Source organism: Gymnodraco acuticeps, unplaced genomic scaffold (genome assembly GCF_902827175.1).
Source record: "Gymnodraco acuticeps unplaced genomic scaffold, fGymAcu1.1, whole genome shotgun sequence".
Classification (NCBI taxonomy): domain Eukaryota; kingdom Metazoa; phylum Chordata; class Actinopteri; order Perciformes; family Bathydraconidae; genus Gymnodraco; species Gymnodraco acuticeps.
Genome location: NW_022992206.1, coordinates 2,280,845 through 2,298,238, shown reverse-complemented (window position 1 = coordinate 2,298,238; position 17,394 = coordinate 2,280,845). Strand labels below are relative to the sequence as shown.

The 17,394-nt window shown below is 40.7% G+C and overlaps 1 protein-coding gene across 1 annotated transcript; it reads right to left on the bottom strand.

Moving 5' to 3' along the window:
• On the bottom strand, nucleotides 1-16,276 carry ppm1j (protein phosphatase, Mg2+/Mn2+ dependent, 1J). The gene is made up of 10 exons (XM_034205818.1): nucleotides 15,759-16,276; nucleotides 9,523-9,637; nucleotides 6,932-7,261; nucleotides 5,847-5,959; nucleotides 5,484-5,568; nucleotides 4,961-5,079; nucleotides 4,442-4,505; nucleotides 4,023-4,130; nucleotides 2,538-2,689; nucleotides 1-1,407 (listed from the first exon to the last, which is right to left on the bottom strand). Exons 1-10 carry the CDS (start codon nucleotides 16,016-16,018, stop codon nucleotides 1,260-1,262), a joined length of 1,494 nt encoding a protein of 497 aa, XP_034061709.1. The 5' UTR covers nucleotides 16,019-16,276; the 3' UTR covers nucleotides 1-1,259.
• Between the last annotated feature and the right edge of the window lie 1,118 nt (nucleotides 16,277-17,394).

Below are 17,394 nucleotides of genomic sequence, written 5' to 3'. Positions count from 1 at the left end.
CAAATGGGAAAAATCTGATTTTATTTTTTAAGCTGGTACATATTATCCCTCTACCTAGGGCACATCATCTCTCTAAACAAATAGTTAATGGATAGAAACATAAAAATAAAACATCTGATACGGCCATACGACTTATAGCCAAAGTTGTTTTCAAAAATATAAGGATAATCTAAATAACAACATGACATAATAAAAATGGTACAAAAGAGGTATACGGTACATCTAAGGGCCTATGATGTTCCTTGACACTTCTACAAGGATCAAATTTAGTGCATTTGAAGAAAAATAAAATCTCTAAATAAGGCATATGTGTGACATTTATCACATCTTACTATACCAAGACATTTACAGAGAACAGATTGCTGACTCCTCTTAAGGATGAAAAATTAAAACGTAGTTAAATCAAACAATATGATCCTTTCTCATATATATTTGTTTACATAACACAAGTGCAACACTTTATTGCAAAGTCAAAAATAAAACAAATGTATGAGCACATTCAATGAATAGATATTACAAATCAAAGGCTAACCACAGAGCATGTGTAACCGTCTCTAAGTGCCTAAGGTGTCGTCATTCATTCATCGTTAACACAGGAAGTAAAACAACGCAGACTCAACTGATTGAGTCCAGAGCTAAAAAAGGTCCATTCCTTTTTTTGTTACTCCCTACATGCTTATTGTATGTACTGTACAGACATGAATCTAATGATATTTTTTTGTTTATCTTCTTTTTTGTTTTTTTCTTTTGACAGATTACCATCCATATGCCACAACAGCATCTCTTTGGTTTCCTCACATTCTTTACTGCAATCTGGTCTACTGCAACACCCTTTAAAATATATGATTGTGAAACTGCGGGAGCCTTTTTTTGTTCTTTTTTTTTTACAAAAGGGCCATTCACGGCATGACATGAAAATGAACAATCCATTAAAAGGATTGAGTAGCGGTCCAGTCTCAAACATAAACAGGAAACAAAAACACAACATGGGTTTAATTCTCACTGGCAACCATCACAAACAGCAGGTCTGGGAGGAAGAGCGTGACTTCTCTTATGATGTCACTGGAAATCTTTTTGTCACATGAAACTATATGGGATCCTGGGTTGGGTTGAAGTGGGTCGTCTGGGATGATGAAGGTGCTTTGACCCAAGTCTTCCCAAATGACACGCCATCAGGTCCAGGGTTGAGGGAGTTTGGAGGGACTGTGGGAAGGACCCTAAAGCGCCGTCCCTGTTATAGCGGTGGCTTCAACACAGTGTCATGTCTCTGTCCCCGGCCCAGCCAGTGGGATGACGAACACAGTGATGTCATCGCCTGAGCCCAGTCTTTCGTTGGGAAGCCGCCAGCCGCGCTCCTTCAGGACGCCTCGAGACCTCATCAACAGGTCCTGGGCTGCCAGGGTGTACCTGTGCCACACAGAGCGCAGGAAAACAGTCATTACTGCTGTGAAAAACACTGTAATTTAGGACAAGAACAAACACACACACTCTAAATACAGACTCATATTCAACCTGAGTTTTTTTCTTTATTCCTTCACTAAATATAGACTCCTTTTCAACCAAGTAAATCTTTTGTTGTTGCTTTAGCAGATATAAGCTTTATGAATAGCATTCAGAGAGCCTAACATCAGTTTGCAGCTACCCAGCAAGGAATATACAGTTCACAAAGCCGGTCTGTGTATGTTTGAGGACCTTGAGCTTTAGGACTGCAGTGTCATGCTGAAAGGCGTTTCTTCTATCTCCTATTGAAGGCGTCAGATAACATAACATTAACTTTTGTACAGTGGCCACTAAGAAAGTGATACATAATTAATCTGAAGGGTGACACTTTAGATGGTCAACCTATATACACACATATATACGGGTTGACTATATATGTGTTTAACTTGTCCATTGTGACACTGATCAAGACATCACTATTTGTATTAATATGCAGTATATCAACTATTAATAAAGGTTTATTACTTAGTATCATGTAACTGATACAATGTTGTTTGTGTAGCTGTCAACTACCTTCCCTCCTCAATATAATATTTGTGTCTTCATAGGCAAAGTACAAATTGTAAAAAATACTGTACACTGACACATTCTCAAAAATGTACTTAAATCATCTTATCAGAATCCGATTCAGAATCAGAATTCCCTTATAAGTCCAGCAGTAGAAAATGTACAGCGCTACAGAAAAAGTGACATAGCAGGTAACAAAGGCAAGCAATAATAAAGAATAAGCTAAGATTAAGTGTTAAATAGAGAAAATACTTGTTTTACAAAGTAGTTATACAGTTAAAAGGAAGTGTTAGCAAGCCAAATCTATACCTTATATACTATATATTCTGCATATTATACAATCACTAAAAGCCGAATTTGGCATGAAACCTGTGTGTTTGTCACCACCTAGTGGACATACTGAGTACTACTTTACAGGATTTATGAGACTGGGGCTTTCATGTAGATTTACGTTCACACGGCACATGATAGAATATATAGGCAGAACAAAAGCCTAATGTAAAGGATTATGTAAGGATTATTTATCATACCTCATGGGATCAGAGGGGTCACAGCAGGATAAGTAGGCTGACACAGCATCTGCCACTTCCCTGTCCGTGGTGACGTCCCACAATCCATCTGTGCCCATGACTAAGACGTCGTTTGGGCCGTGTTTGTTTTCATCCATATTATAAACCTTCACCTGTGACGGAAAAAATATTATGGATGAACAGTTTTGAATAAATAACATATTTGTTTGTGTACAGTACTGGAAGATTAGCAAATAATAACAAAGATTTATTTATATAGCAATTTTCATTAAGCAGGTGCAGCTCAAAGTGCTTTAAAAAATAGCACACATTACAAATTAAAACAAAGAACAAGAAATTCCACTCAGATCAGATGGTAAGACCTTTTTTGGAAACATGCAGCTGCATAATATAACATTTTAACAATAAATAATAATACAAATGTATGCTGGCATGAAAGGGAACAAGCTCCACTACAGAATTAAAGCTGCTCCAGTTCATACCATTTTTTTGAGTGACATAAAACAAAATTAAATGAAACATTTGGATCAGTTCAAGAAATTGGTGCCTGATAATATTCCTGTTATGGTGAGCTGAGAAGTGCTTGAAACAGAAATGAGAGGTGGAGAATATTTTTAACTTCATGAAACAAAAATAAGAAATCATGTGCTGAGAAGCAAGGTACTGCCAAAAAAAAGTATAATAAGTGCACTAGTAACTATTCTACAACTAGATTCAACTGCCTACTGTATTATAGCCCGTGCATATTGTAATTTGTATCTAATGGAGAAATAAACGAGTTCATGAAAACCAAGATATATTTAGATATTAGCATGTCAGGGATTATTATGTATTGTATTTACTGGAGGGCTCCAGAGTGTTTGGTTGGTTCACATAATCAGAAAAATGTAAGAACTGTATCAGGGATTAAACATGAACTGCATATGAGATTAAACCTGTGTTGAGAAGTTTTTCCACAGACACAAGCTTCCCAGTACGAGAACTTATTTCAGTTTTTGGGAAATTGTATCTTGTGTCATGACAGAAGTAGGAACTGGTTTAACAAATAACTTCACGGACTAAGAATACAAAATGTATGAGCATGGTTGTAAAGAAAAACGTTTTCTTTTTGCGTAAAGAATAAGGTAGAGACGATATTTACGTTACAATATGGACATAAATGCCATGCAGGTTAAAAGACCACTGGGTTCCCATGCTTTGTTGATGATTGTTTTCTCTGTTCTATGTGAAACATCTTTTAAATAAAACTGGAAAAAGGTATTGCCCCACTAAACTAATCTGTTTCTTGCCTCATAGTTGAGTCTGCAGTATGGCAGCAAAAGCACATTATGAGTCACAGCTTTGAACGGCTGACAAAGCAAAGCCCAGGGCCCAAAAGCTGCTCAAATGGATCATAAAGGCTCTCAGGTGGCTGAAGCAGCGATGCAGAGGCGACTCCCCCGACATCGCTGATAACCAAAGCTGCTTCTGAGTCCTTACACTCACCTCAGGGACGCAGGACAGGAAGGGCTTGATGTAAATGTTGGAGTTGTAAACCTTCAGCTCATGATCTCCCAGCCCACGGGTCACTCCGATTGTGGCCATGACACGTGCCTGACACACACACACACACACACACACACACACACACACACACACACACACACACACACACACACACACACACACACACACACACACACACACACACACACACACACACACACACACACACACACACACACACACACACACACACACACACACAGTAATGTAGGTTAATGTTCTGGTTGTGAATCAGTTCTAGGAAAATCCACTTATAGGGGTTTATAGACTGTCAGACAATAATAAATAGTCAAAATTGTAGTCAAAATGTATTCTCTGTGGAGAATCTGTGTATTCATGGGGTTTTACTTGTTTCTTACCTTTTTACCCTCTCCATAAATCAGGGGGAATTTCAGATCATCTTCAACTATCGTCTTATAGGCCCTGCAACAAAACAACCAACAGATCTCAGATGTAGGTAACTGAAACACATTATTCAGCAACAATTATGATAAGTAATTCATTGTTTTATTATTCTTTTTAAAATCAAATACAAATAACACGTTTGTTAAAGATAGCTTGTTGTTTTTGTGTGTTTTGCTTATCATTATAACATTGAAACTTCAAATCAAACTAATTATTTGTGGTTCATTTTGGGTCAATTTGAGCTCTGGGATTTGTACGAATGGATATACAAATTGATTCATCAATAAAAACAAAAAAAGCTGCTGCTTATGATTGATTTATATAATGTATTTACTTTATTGGGTGAATAAAGTTTGGAGCATTCTGAACACTCCAAACTCTAAAAGGTTAAACAACTATAGGACGCCTGATACAGAGTTCATGAAAAGTGATTAACTGTGAGACATGTGATTAGAAAGGATCTCCAGGATTACCAGCCAGTCATGGTGTGGTCTCTGTAGAGCATCTTTTTGCCCAGCTCACTGTGCTGGATCCTACGCGGGAACTCAATGTGAGTGAACTCATTACCCAGGAGCTCTGGCCTCAGGAAGCCCTGGAGTGACACACACAGTTGGGCAAGGTTGAATAAACTGCAGAAAATATGCTTTACTTGAAGAAGACCTGCAGTATACTGCATTGTTAGGCACAAAGCAGATCTGTTTTCTTTAGCAGCAAACATCATCCACCCACTCTGTGACTCATAACAGCCTACCGATGCACGTCAGATTATTTCAGCACTGTACTGGATTTCCTCCCTCGTCTTCATGTTGTCTGCTTATCATGCTCAACATTACTGTTTGCAAAACCTCATTTGACTTGATATTCATTACTTTTACAGCTTTCCATGCACTTATAAGATCAGTTAACCCTTTTTTAAAAACAAAATCCAGGCAGTTATTGTATGTTTCTGTTGGTTAAATAATTGTAGAAATGGAAAAATACAAAACAGAAGTTTACCAGATACTGTAGCCGCTGTCTCTCTGACTCAGGTGTGAATTCATTTGTCATGGGAATAACCTCATTATTTCGTATGATTATGGCCCTACAGACAAAGGGGAAGGGGGAGACACAATTGAGATGGATCACACAGTATAACATTTACATTTCTTTAATTGTTTTATACTTATGATGTTATATGAGTAGTTTGGTTAGTGTTTGTAGGAGAAGCTGCAGGAACAGAAAGTGAACACCAGGGGGCACAAGAAGCTATGACTGAGGACATTTTCCACATAAAGTTCCACACACTGTACAGTGGAGAGCTAAAGAGATGTACAGTTTATTTCCTGCAGTCTGCCGTAGAAGTTTTATCAGTTGTCTCACCTGCTATCTCCAGCATTGGCTACGTAGAGCTTCCCCATTAAATTAATGGCAGCTAAGGCACAACACCCACCAGAGATGGCATATGATGCTTTTTCCTTTTCAATTAGGTCATCCTGAAATACAAAGAGAAAATCTAAGTGAAAAGAAAAGGCCACGAAAACCTCTGTGGTTTAAGAGCCCACTTTGCCTCATCACCCTGAATAGCTCATTATTCATGAATATTCATCCTAACTAAACAGCCCTGCTGATGGAGAGAAACAAGGAGGCTTTGAGGAATACATTACCTGTACTGTGGGTTATTACTATCATCTACACAAGACAGCGGGTGCATCAGAGGAGAGTAAGACTGGATGAGACAGAGGAGATTTGGCCTATTTGCCCAAATGCAATCCTCAAGTGTTCTGTAGTTATCCAAAAACAAGAAGAGCTAAAGGTTTAAAAAGTTTGAATCTGCAGCAATGCTTGCAGCTCTGTGAGGCTGCATGATCAATTCTGAGATGCTCAGAATGACGATGGTTATGGTTTACCATGTTATCCTTCTTAGTTTAGCGTTTTAGCAACATGTCTTTCCCAATTTTATGGTTATTAATTCAAAGTTCTTGAGATGTTAATCATATTTGTATTCTGTGCCTCTACTGGGACATGTCTCCATGCTTTAATGTTCCAAAAGCTCTTTATTTTTCTCATACTGCCTGTGCTGCAGCACCTCTTTTCACCCTCTGTCTGAAACCAGAGCCCAGTCTGCTCTGATTGGTTAGCTGGCCGGCTCTATTGTGATTGGTCAACCTCTTAGAGGTGTCCTGCCCTTTAGCAACACGTACAATGTGTTGAAGCGCTAGCCAATAGAAGTGCAAGTGTTAAATAGTGATGTAGACCATATGCATGCACAAAGACCTATACAACACACTAGGGAAAACCCCCAAAAGCATAAAAGGGCCCCTTTAAATCCTGATCAAAGTGGAGGATAATTTCATCTTCTAAAAAACAGTACTGTTGTTCTTCAAAATATAAAATGTTCATAAATACCTCTAGCAGCTATGATGTCTTGTTTTCTCACATAGTTTGTTAGTGAAACATCTGCTCACCATCTGTGAGAAGGCGGTCTCTATGACTCCCATCACCAGACTCTCCAAGCTGACAACCTTCTCCATGTGAAAGCGTACTGACGAGTCGGTGACAGCATCGGGGTCTTCTGTATCCTGCGCCGCCCCCTTCTTTGAGTCCGCCTGGTACGGGCTGCCGTTCTTGGCCAGGCAGATAGGAGGTGCACTGGTGGGATTCTCCAGCAGGTGGCAGATTTCTCCCAAACGGTCTCTGATGAGGCGGTGAAGAAGCTTGGAGGCCATGATAGCGGCTCCAGAACCTGCATGTCCATCAAAAACGCCGAAGTAGTGCATAGGGATTCCTGTACCATCCTGGAAGAACACATACAAATGTATAAAGTCTATGTTGTAAAGAATAGATGTAGTGATACAAATGAAATATAGAAAAAGTAAAGACCCTATCAATATGATGGTAACATTCTTTTGATATGTTTTAATGCTAAGCAATAGGATTAGTTCATTTCAGGTGTCACTAAACCAGAGTTGCAACAACTCTAGATTAAATATTATAGGAAAGCTGGCAAAACAAAACTTCTATGATGAATATGGCAAAATAAAATATGGAACACAAATGTGCAAAACCCATAAAGTTGAAGTAATATTGAGCTACAAGGGTTCTGTGATGTTTCTTTAAATGATCAACACAAGTGATGCAGAGACTCTAATGAACTGATCTAACAGGATGCAATGAGTAATGATGGGCGTTACCATCTTTGTGTTTGCTGGCATGTTTACAAGCAGAGTTGGCGTGAGTGACTGACTAACAGATGAACAGCAACAAGACACCTGCTAACTGCTCTAATGCTACACCCACATGGGGAGGGGTGCAGCAAGGGATGATGTAATTAATGTACAACTAAAGGGAATGTCTGTGTGTTGGTTGTGGTGTGTCTGTGTTTGCGTAGAGGCATAGTCAGTGTTTCCCCTATATACAAATAGCGACAGCGCATTTAAAAAAAATGTTATTAAAATAATAATAAGTGGCGCCCCCTAGCTCTCGCGGCAACTATTTGTAACACTATTTGTGTCACTGTATGTTCAATAAACGTGTATTTTGCTAAATCTTGAGACATTGCCACTGTACGTACTAGGCCTCAAGAGCCTTTCTTGTGCTGGCAGACACATAAGCCTCATCCCAATACCCCTCCTCGACTCCTCCTTTCCCTCACTCGCGTCCCTTCCTTGCATCTTAGCTCCGCCTCCGTAAGATGCGAGCGAGGGACACAAGGAGGTGACGCTAGGACAGAGTAGTCCTCAGGTATTAATTGGGATGTCCTCGTTCACTCAAACGTCCCTCTTAAACAACGTCTGTTAATGATGACATGTGCACAGCTGTATCCCCTCTCATCGGGCTTAACTGAAGAACCCTTTAGAACCGGCCCATTTCTGGTTAAATATTTATTTAAATGAATGAATCTTTCTCTTGTTAGTCAAGGAATTCAATGATGGTTGGTCCTGCTTTTGTGTTCCGTTTTGGTGTAAAATGTAGCCTACATTTAAATAAAAATATAATTATAGTAATGTGAAAGCCTTCTAGAAATGAATTGCACATAATAATTCCCACGGAGCTGTGAGCACTTATACATTTATGTGACGCTTTTCCACTCATCTTCCAGTTGTCGGTTTTCCTGTTGAAATCGACCAGCTGTGAAGGTGAGGGGCGGGGCTTTTATACGCGAGTAATGAAAACACTTCCGCATAGTCTGCTCGCGTGTATCCTCCCTTTCGTCTCCTCCCGCACCTCTCCTCCCGCACCCCTCCTCCCTCACCCCTCCTCGACTCCTCCGTGTGCATTTCAGCTATTGGGACGTCATTCAAAATGGTGTGTCTTGATCGATTTCCGGGTCAAGTCTCGGAGGAGGGGAAGAGAGGAGTCGAGGAGGGGTATTGGGATGAGGCTCCAGAAACATATAGGCGGGGCGCACTTCGCACGCACACACACTAAAACAATTCCACACGCTCCACGCTCACACTTAGCTGGGCCCGCGTGCCTTAGCACCGCTGCTATGACTCCATCCTAGGGGAAACACTGATAGTACATCTAAAACATCTTTTATCACTAGTTTAATTATGTCAAGAAAAGGAATCACTATCTGGATTGTGTGCTTAACAAAATACGTCAATGTTCAGCTTGATCTTGCACTTTAAACCCGCAACAACCAATGTTTTGGACACTTGTGAGCAGTGACAACATATAGAGATCTTTTCAGTTAATATTTTTAAGATGTAAGCAATCAGTTGCCTATTTATACATCCTGCAGATATGTTGCTTCATTATCATTGATTTAGAATCATGTTGATTGTCCATTTTTAGCTTTGATTTTGGTCCCAACCAACTACAGATTTAAGTCTTTGGCCGTTGAGCGTCAGACATTTGGATGAGTGGTATAATAAGTGAAAAAGGACTTCAATACCAAAATGATACAAAATGCACCACTGGTGTCTATCAGATAACAACAATCATGCTAATATGATTTCAATGCACTACTGTTTTTATTATTGTTGATTGGAGCTGCCAGACAGTTCATCTCACACTCCTGTTCTGATGTGAAGGAGATTGTCTCTTCGCTCACCCCGTTGTCCTCCAGCAGGGAGGAGTTGCGGTTTTTGCCGCTCGGCTTCTTCACAAACAGCTTCTCACAACAGCCCTGGTCCTCGTTCAGCATGCTCTTCCCCGCATTGATCACCCTGATGGAGAGAGAGCAAAGTGAGTCAGATGATTTATAGTGTTTTCTACCTCTAACCACATGAAATTATAATTGCAGCCAAAATTATGGAGAGAGTGGAAGACAGGGAAAAAATGCGGGACAGGATGCCGTCATGTCCCAGAGGGAATTTGCAGGAGGGATTAAGTGTTTTTATTATGAGCTGATTCCTGCAAAGGATAATAGCTTCAGAGTAATGCATATTCTGGCAGCATCATCTAGCCTGGTATGGACTGCAGCAGTGTTCACCAGCGGGACCAATGCGGAACACAACAATAGTGGTGAAGCTGCAGAAAATCTACGTAGCTCTATGAGAAATAGTATTTCATAACAATGTATGCTCAAACTATCTCAATGTAAAAAAATGTTAGTGCATTATACACTTTTTTAGATTTCTGGATGTATTTTTCAACAGAACATTATTAAATTATTCCAGTACATTATTGAAAACAATAATCAGGCTTTTAATAAAGCTTGACTTGTGTTTTCCTATACGGATTAAGGAGATTATGTTATGGCTATATGTTAATATACACAATGATAATCTCTTTGCACCATTTATTCATAGCACTATTAATAATCTCAGTTTTTCCTTTTCATTCGTTTTTTAAGTAAACGGAAATGTCTGCCTGGGAAGACACACACACACATCTAAACCACAACAGCATGTTTTTCAAAATGGTTAGCTGTAGTGTTTGCAATCTGTACTGACTGGAGTTAAACAAACACACATCTGCTGGCTTGGACCTTTAAGCTGCACATTAGGCAGACTTGGAAAGGCTGCAGTTTGGACCTCATGCTGGCATATTACATAACATTGTCATTTTCAATTATAGATAAAAGCCACATTAGCTGGATAATATGGCATAATGCCTATCGAGCCATTCCAGTAATTCAAGTATTGTCATTAAGACTCTGAGAGAAAGGATTAGTACTTCATCACCAGTTCTAGGATCTTTAAAAGGAAGGGAAAAGAGAAAGAGGGTAAATATGAGGGACAAGCAGTGACAGCGGAAGAGGAAAAACTGGACAGTCACGCAAAAGAGACGAAGGAAATCTGGAGTAAAAATCTCATCCAAATAAGACCTCTGACCTCTCACTTTCTGAACCGCCGAGCTGATTAAAATCACTGTGGAAAATGGTCGCTGTTTGGCCCAAAGCTCTGATATCAGCTCAGCAGAAATGAGGTAAAGAATGCAACTGCTTCCCAAATCTGGATTATAAAAAGCCCTTTCACTGTCTAATCAGTTGAAAGCAGGAGACAGGCTCCTAAGTGTCCTGTACTAATGGACTAATGACAGAGAATAATTTAAAGTCCCCTGCTCGTCGTCTTAACTCTCTGCCAAGGCCACAAGTTGGCACGAAATAAAGATTATGTTTTTTTATTGGCTGTTATTGGATGCATCCACCATTAGAGTCTAGGAGTAAGTTGAGCTAGCAAACAAAAGGCAAACACAATACCATTTATAAAGTTGTGTCCTATAAAGTGACTCTTCTATAAAATGGTCTGACATTGTGGCATTTAGGGTAAACATATTTTGTGTTCAAGTATCTCGGGGTCTTGTTCTCGAGTGAGGGAACAATGGAGATAAGATAAGATAAGATAGAGCTTTATTGTCTCCCTTAGGAGAAATTTGTCTTGGGCATCGAGATAATACACACCAGGTTGTGCGCCTCACACCACTTCACGACCTCTTCAATCTCAAGTTTATAAATAGAAATGTCTGAGTCTCTAGTGGGTGCCCCTGTGCTTATGACCTGTGTGTCAGAGAGGGTCGAGTTTACTTTCACCTGCTGCTGTCTTTCAGGAGCGTGAGATGGGCCGGAGAATCGGAGCAGCGGGAGCGGTACTGCAGTCGCTTTACCGCACCGTTGTGACGAAAAGGGAGCTGAGCCAGAAGGCAAAGCTCTCTGTCTACCGGGCCATTTTCGTTCCTACCCTCACCTATGGTCATGAAGGATGGGTCATGACCGAAAGAACGAGATCGCGGATACAAGTGGCTGGTGTCTCCCTTAGGGATAAGGTGAGAAGTTCGGTCATCCGGGAGGGACTCGGAGTTGAACCGCTCCTCCTTCGCGTCGAAAGGAGCCAGTTGAGGTAGTTCGGGCACCTAGTGAGGATGCCAACTGGACGCCTCCCTAGGGAGGTATTCCAGGCACGTCCAGCTGGGAAGAGACCAAGGGGTAGACCTAGGACCAGGTGGAGGGATTATATCTCTTCGCTGGCCTGGGAGCGCCTTGGGATCCCCCAGTCAGAGCTGGTTGATGTGGCCAGGGAAAATAAAGTTTGGGGCTCTCTGCTGGAACTGCTACCCCCGCGACCCGACCACGGATAAGCGGGAGAAGATGGATGGATATTTTGTATAAATTAAGTTTATATTATCGAACTAAATGTCAAATTTGTGGAATTGAAGTCCTTTGTTTACTTGCGACAGTGACATCACTGTGTAACACTCGCGCTTCTATTGGCTAGGCCTCCAATACATTAAGCTAAGGTGCAGGACATCTCTAAGCGGTTGACTAATCACAACAGACTCAGCCAGCTAACCAATCAGAGCAGACTGGTTTCAGACAGAGGGTGAAAAGAGCACAGGCAGTTTGAGAAAAATAAAGCACTTTTATTTATTTTTGGCACAAAATACAAAAATGAAGCTGAAAATAGGCTTAATAGGGCCCCTTTAAGAAAAGACTAGGTTGAACATGAAAGTAAATGCCTTCTGTCTACATGTTTGCAGTGTAATGAAGTTTCACCTCCACCACAGCAAAGAATCAGCTGTATTCTCTGTTTTGAAAGCAGTCACATGCGCTCAATGAGCTATAATTGAACACCATGTCTGTGGCGTGGGAGGATGTGATTCAAAATCAGAAGCTCAAGCATTTCTAAATTGTGACATAACTCTTTAGCATATCTCTGTTTCGGTCATATGTTTCAATAACTTGTGACATGAAACAACTTTGGTAATTTTTTATATTAGGCAAGGAAAGCTCAAAAGAGGAAGTTGAGAGTTCCAGTGAAATCTATGATTGCAGCAGACGGGCCTTTTCTCGTCATAAATGTGATGAAAATGTCTGTGGTGTTTTTAGACATCTTCTCTCAGGAAAATAAGCCAGATTCTGTAGCAAAAAGAACGGCTGTGGTTAGAAAATGTTGCAATTCACCTCATGTCTTATCAACCCCTGCAACTCAATACACGCTGATGAAGTTTTGTGGTTCAGTCAGACGCAAACCAATGGTTCATCTGAATGATTACACCTATAGAATAATCCTTTTAGATTTGGGTAGTTGATTGTTTCCATAACATTTTTTTACTTTTTGAATTATTGGCTGTTCTGATGTGTGGTTTTATGTGTCATGATGCTTTTTGAATAACTAGTAGTTAAAATGGATACAAAAAAACAAGAACTCTGTACTGGTTTGAGGAGTCTGTCCTGTGGTATGCATCTATTTAATCGACAGACACATTTAAGGGTAATAGACTGGAAAGTTTGAGAGGATTTGGGAAATGTGAATGTTTTAAAAGATGAATCGCTGGTGGCTGCTAAGCTATGTTGTATTAGGTGGAGGTGAGCAGCTAAACAAACACTGCAGGCCTGTGCGATGTCTTCTCACGTAGCATGTAAGAAGGAGTGATAGTCTGAATTCCTTTTCATGGGGAGGAGGTTGCTCGTCATGTTTGTGAGGCACATAGTGCAATGCTGAAATACAATTCCTATTACAGTAATCACAGCTTCTGTAGTAACTTGAAAATAGCTTAGAGCATAATGTAGATACTGCAATTAAAACCTATTGCAACTACAACGTGTGCAAAGTTTTTCTCCATGAAATAATTATGTTAAAAAGTCATCCATTTCTTATATCTGTTTATTGACGTCAGGAAAGGGCTTTGAATGATTTGTCCTGTACTTTTACGTCTAACTTCTGTTTATTCATACATTATACATTAAAGGATCCCAAATAGTTATTATATTATAGATACTAATGATTATGAATAATATATGAACTCATGGAAGATATTATAGTATGAGTTATTAAAATGTGTCCCCACACATGTCTGGGCTTGAATAACAGATGACATCCATGTATAGATTTCCAAACTGAGTCTCTGCATCCTCACATTCTTTTATACTATCTTAGTGCTGCGCCTAAAAGCCTGACTCCATATTCAATTGTATTAAATAGCCATTTGACAAAAGCACTTTCAGCGGCTTACCGTAAGTGCACTCACTTGTTAATGCTGACACAATGTTATACAGTGGCATTAGAGCATCAATTAGACTCGTTATTATGAGCATCCAGAACCTGTGTGGGGCTCTCGTAAATTTGAGCCTGTGAGTCAACAACAATGCTTAAAGCTTTAACTACCATACAAGATACATCTGGATTAGTGAAAACAAACCAGAAAACTGTGCAGACAAACACAACAACAAGACCAATAAATCCTCAATGCCACGATAATAACACTAATGAAGTGATACCAAAGTGGAGAAGTTGCACAAAGTCCAACTGGACGGCATCCAACTCCACTTTTTGTTGTTGTTCCCACTCATTACAGCACCAGACAAATGCGATGACGCTGATAGATGCTCCAATAGATAAATCTAGCTTTGTAAAGAATATTAGTGAGATTTGGGTGAGGCTGCACATTTTAATCATCCCCGTTTTTATCAGCCCATGCACATCGCACTTCATTCGACACCTTTTGGTGAATCAGAATAGTGTTATCAAGGCCGTATAAACCTTGTGAGTAAATAAATCACTCACTCAATCGACCACTCAATAAACACTGCCGTACATTCATCCAAGTGTACAATCTTTACAACCTGATTACAGCAGTAATTTGGCATTAATGCTGTGGTAATTCTTGTCAATTACGTATCTTTTCAGTCACATTGCTGTGTGATTACTTTTATGTTCGTTTTTGTCCGCTCACTTTGTGTTGCTTTAATGCTGATGGGTCTTGTTTTTCTAGATTTTTACACTGACAGCTGACACATGATCAGATCAGCTGATTAGGTTGAGTAGTAAACAGCACTGCTAACGCTTTGATTACAGTTTTTTCGGCAACTTTTTAGAATGCAGACAATAAATGATGACGTACACACTGAGCTCCCTTTATGCATTATGGCTACCTTATTTGACCTTTCTTAGTCAGCTAGAGACCCATATGTGACGTCACTTCTCGTCCCCATCCCCTTGAGACTCTCTGCATGAATCATCATTTTCTTTCCCAAATCGAGGCAGGCAGGGGGTATAGCCCACATTACTGTAGGACTGGAGCTATTCAGCCCTTCACATCTCCTCCTCCCTCCTCCTTTGGGAGAGTGGAATATGTGAAAGTGCTTTACCTCAGCTGGAATCGCCCCAACAGCAGATCCTGACCACAGTGTGAATGAAATGGTGCTAATCTGTTTCTAACTGTGTGAGCACTGGAGGTGTAAAGGAGTGTAAACACACCTGCAGTAAAGCGTTACTTTCTGTACATTCATGAATAAAAGTGAATGGTCACTAAAATACCTTTTTTTTTTAGACAAATTATGAAACATCCTGGAGTATTAAATGAAAAAATGTGAATGGTCATTGGAGACCTAGACTAAGTTAAAAACAACTGACATTATAAGACCACAAGCTCAGGGGCTCTTTGTGAATACACACAGGCAAACGATTGAAAAAATGGAGCTCTCAGAGGATTTTTGGAAAGTGGAAGCATCACACAGGACGTGAATGTAAGAGAATGCACATACAGACTTGTTAGTATGAGCAGGTAGACATTTCCTGCTTTCACTTTTGTGCCCTCTGACAGTCTAGCACAAGTCTTTAACTCGCCTTGAGGAGAAGCCTGTAGTCAAATATCCTTGTTCACAAACGACACTGTAAGATAGGGAGCGTTTTCACTAATTACACACTGCTGCAAATAGGAACTCTGAGCTGGAAACTGTACAACAGCAAAAGGCCATATTGGCCATCATCTGGCTGCTGCAGTGCTCTTACAGCTGCTGAGGCTGCAGCAACACGGGCCTGGCCTGACACTCAGGGGTAATAAACATAAGCCTAATATTTGGTGAATGTCTTTTTTAGGGACATCTCGTCAATGAACGCTACTCACTCTGCGTATCCCAACCTCCAGGGAAGCCTGCTGTCTCTCTTTAACGTGAGCACCGGCCGTGAAGCGTGCTCCGTGGAGTATTGCAGGAGCTCCGGGGTGAGGTCCAAGAAATCTGGTCGGCCGTAGGGGAAGCGCGGCGGCAAGCTGTCCGGTCCGCCGGGGTGCCCGCCACCTGGGTGATGGTTGTGGTGGTGGTGTCCGTGCGGCATCATGCCTCCCACCAGGCTGGACATGGCGTTTTTTACCTTACTGATCATCATCGGCACCGACACCAAAACAGCTCCGGACAGGAAATTAAACGCGATGCGATGTTACGTTTGAGAGAAAATAACATGCACATCCAGCGGTGAGGATCATTTCAGGAAGCGATTTTTTTTCTACCCCTCCTCGGCCCCATGTGACAGCTTTCGGGCAGGCAGACACGATGTTTTCCTCATTCAAACAGAATAAAGCCCTCGTTGGCTGCGTGCAGCCTGTAATCCGGCTGATAACTCATCTCAGAAGGCAGGGCTTCACACTGGAATGTGCTGCCAGCCGTGAACACATCACACACATCCAAAAATATCAACTACAAGAAATATGTTTAGCAGCTTTATTCACAAAGATTAGCAGATGTTTATGTGAAAGTCAGCCAAGGACATATTTAGACAGATATGCTACCATATGTAGCCTAGTAGATTATTCATTGGCACAATAATAAAGGGAACTCAAAAAGATTTACTTTAACACATCAAAAAAGACTATGAATCATTTAATCAAAGCTAAAAAAACCTCTTAATTATTCTGAAAAGACCCCAAAAGGAACATTATCTCTCAGATTGTTGAGTAATTGATTTTCGAATGACTGGTAAACTTCAGTGAGTGGCTCACTTTCTAATAAACACCAACTGCGGATGTTTTAATAAATGACACAAGGGTCACCATATTACATGCTCAAGTAGCCTACATATGTAAAACTTTGAGGTAGCCTACTTGAGTATTATTATTTGTAGTTTTACATTTTACCTTTCTATACGTCCACTCGGTGGATAATAAATAAAGTAAAACTACACATTTAATGTAATCCACAGTGTTAAGTGTAAGTATTAATATGTCTGCATGTAACTGCACTATAACAGTTCCACAGTAAGAGGGCGCTATAGGCGTAAGGAGGCGCAGCTATTGTAGCTGACGTCAGGTATCAGGTATAAGGGATTGTTCCCTCCCCTTCTATCTCTCTCTCTCTAGATCTCATGGAGAGCAGGTCAAGTGGTGCAATGCACATATGAAAAGAAACCACGCCAGTTAAGGCTAAAGAAGACCTCGTCGTCATGACCAGTTTATTGCTATACATGTGACTCTGTCAACAGGTTATGGGCCCAGATCACGGAAGAGCGAAATAACGATAGCTAGTTAGCTGAAAAGTTTAGGCTAGTTTAGCGGCGGGAAAACCGCGGGACGCTAAAGCAAAGCTAACGGGCAGCTAAGCTACAATCAAAAGATGGCGACCAGAGGCAGAAGCAAGTGGCCCACGTTTGACGGAAGGGCAGAAGAATACGAGCTCTGGGAAGAGCGGATGTTGTGCTGTATGCACGGAGTGGGGCTGAAAAAGACCATTTTGACGGGCCTCACGGGAGAAATAACGGAGGCCGCGCGA

Coding starts and splice junctions, on each gene's coding strand:
- ppm1j (XM_034205818.1), bottom strand. CDS start 16,018: ATGATGATCAGTAAGGTAAAAAACGCCATGTCCAGCCTGGTGGGAGGC. Junction 2,690..4,022: donor TCCTGTCCTGCGTCCCTGAG/GTGAGTGTAAGG, acceptor TTTCCGTCACAG/GTGAAGGTTTATAATATGGA. Junction 1,408..2,537: donor GACCCCTCTGATCCCATGAG/GTATGATAAATA, acceptor TGTGTGGCACAG/GTACACCCTGGCAGCCCAGG.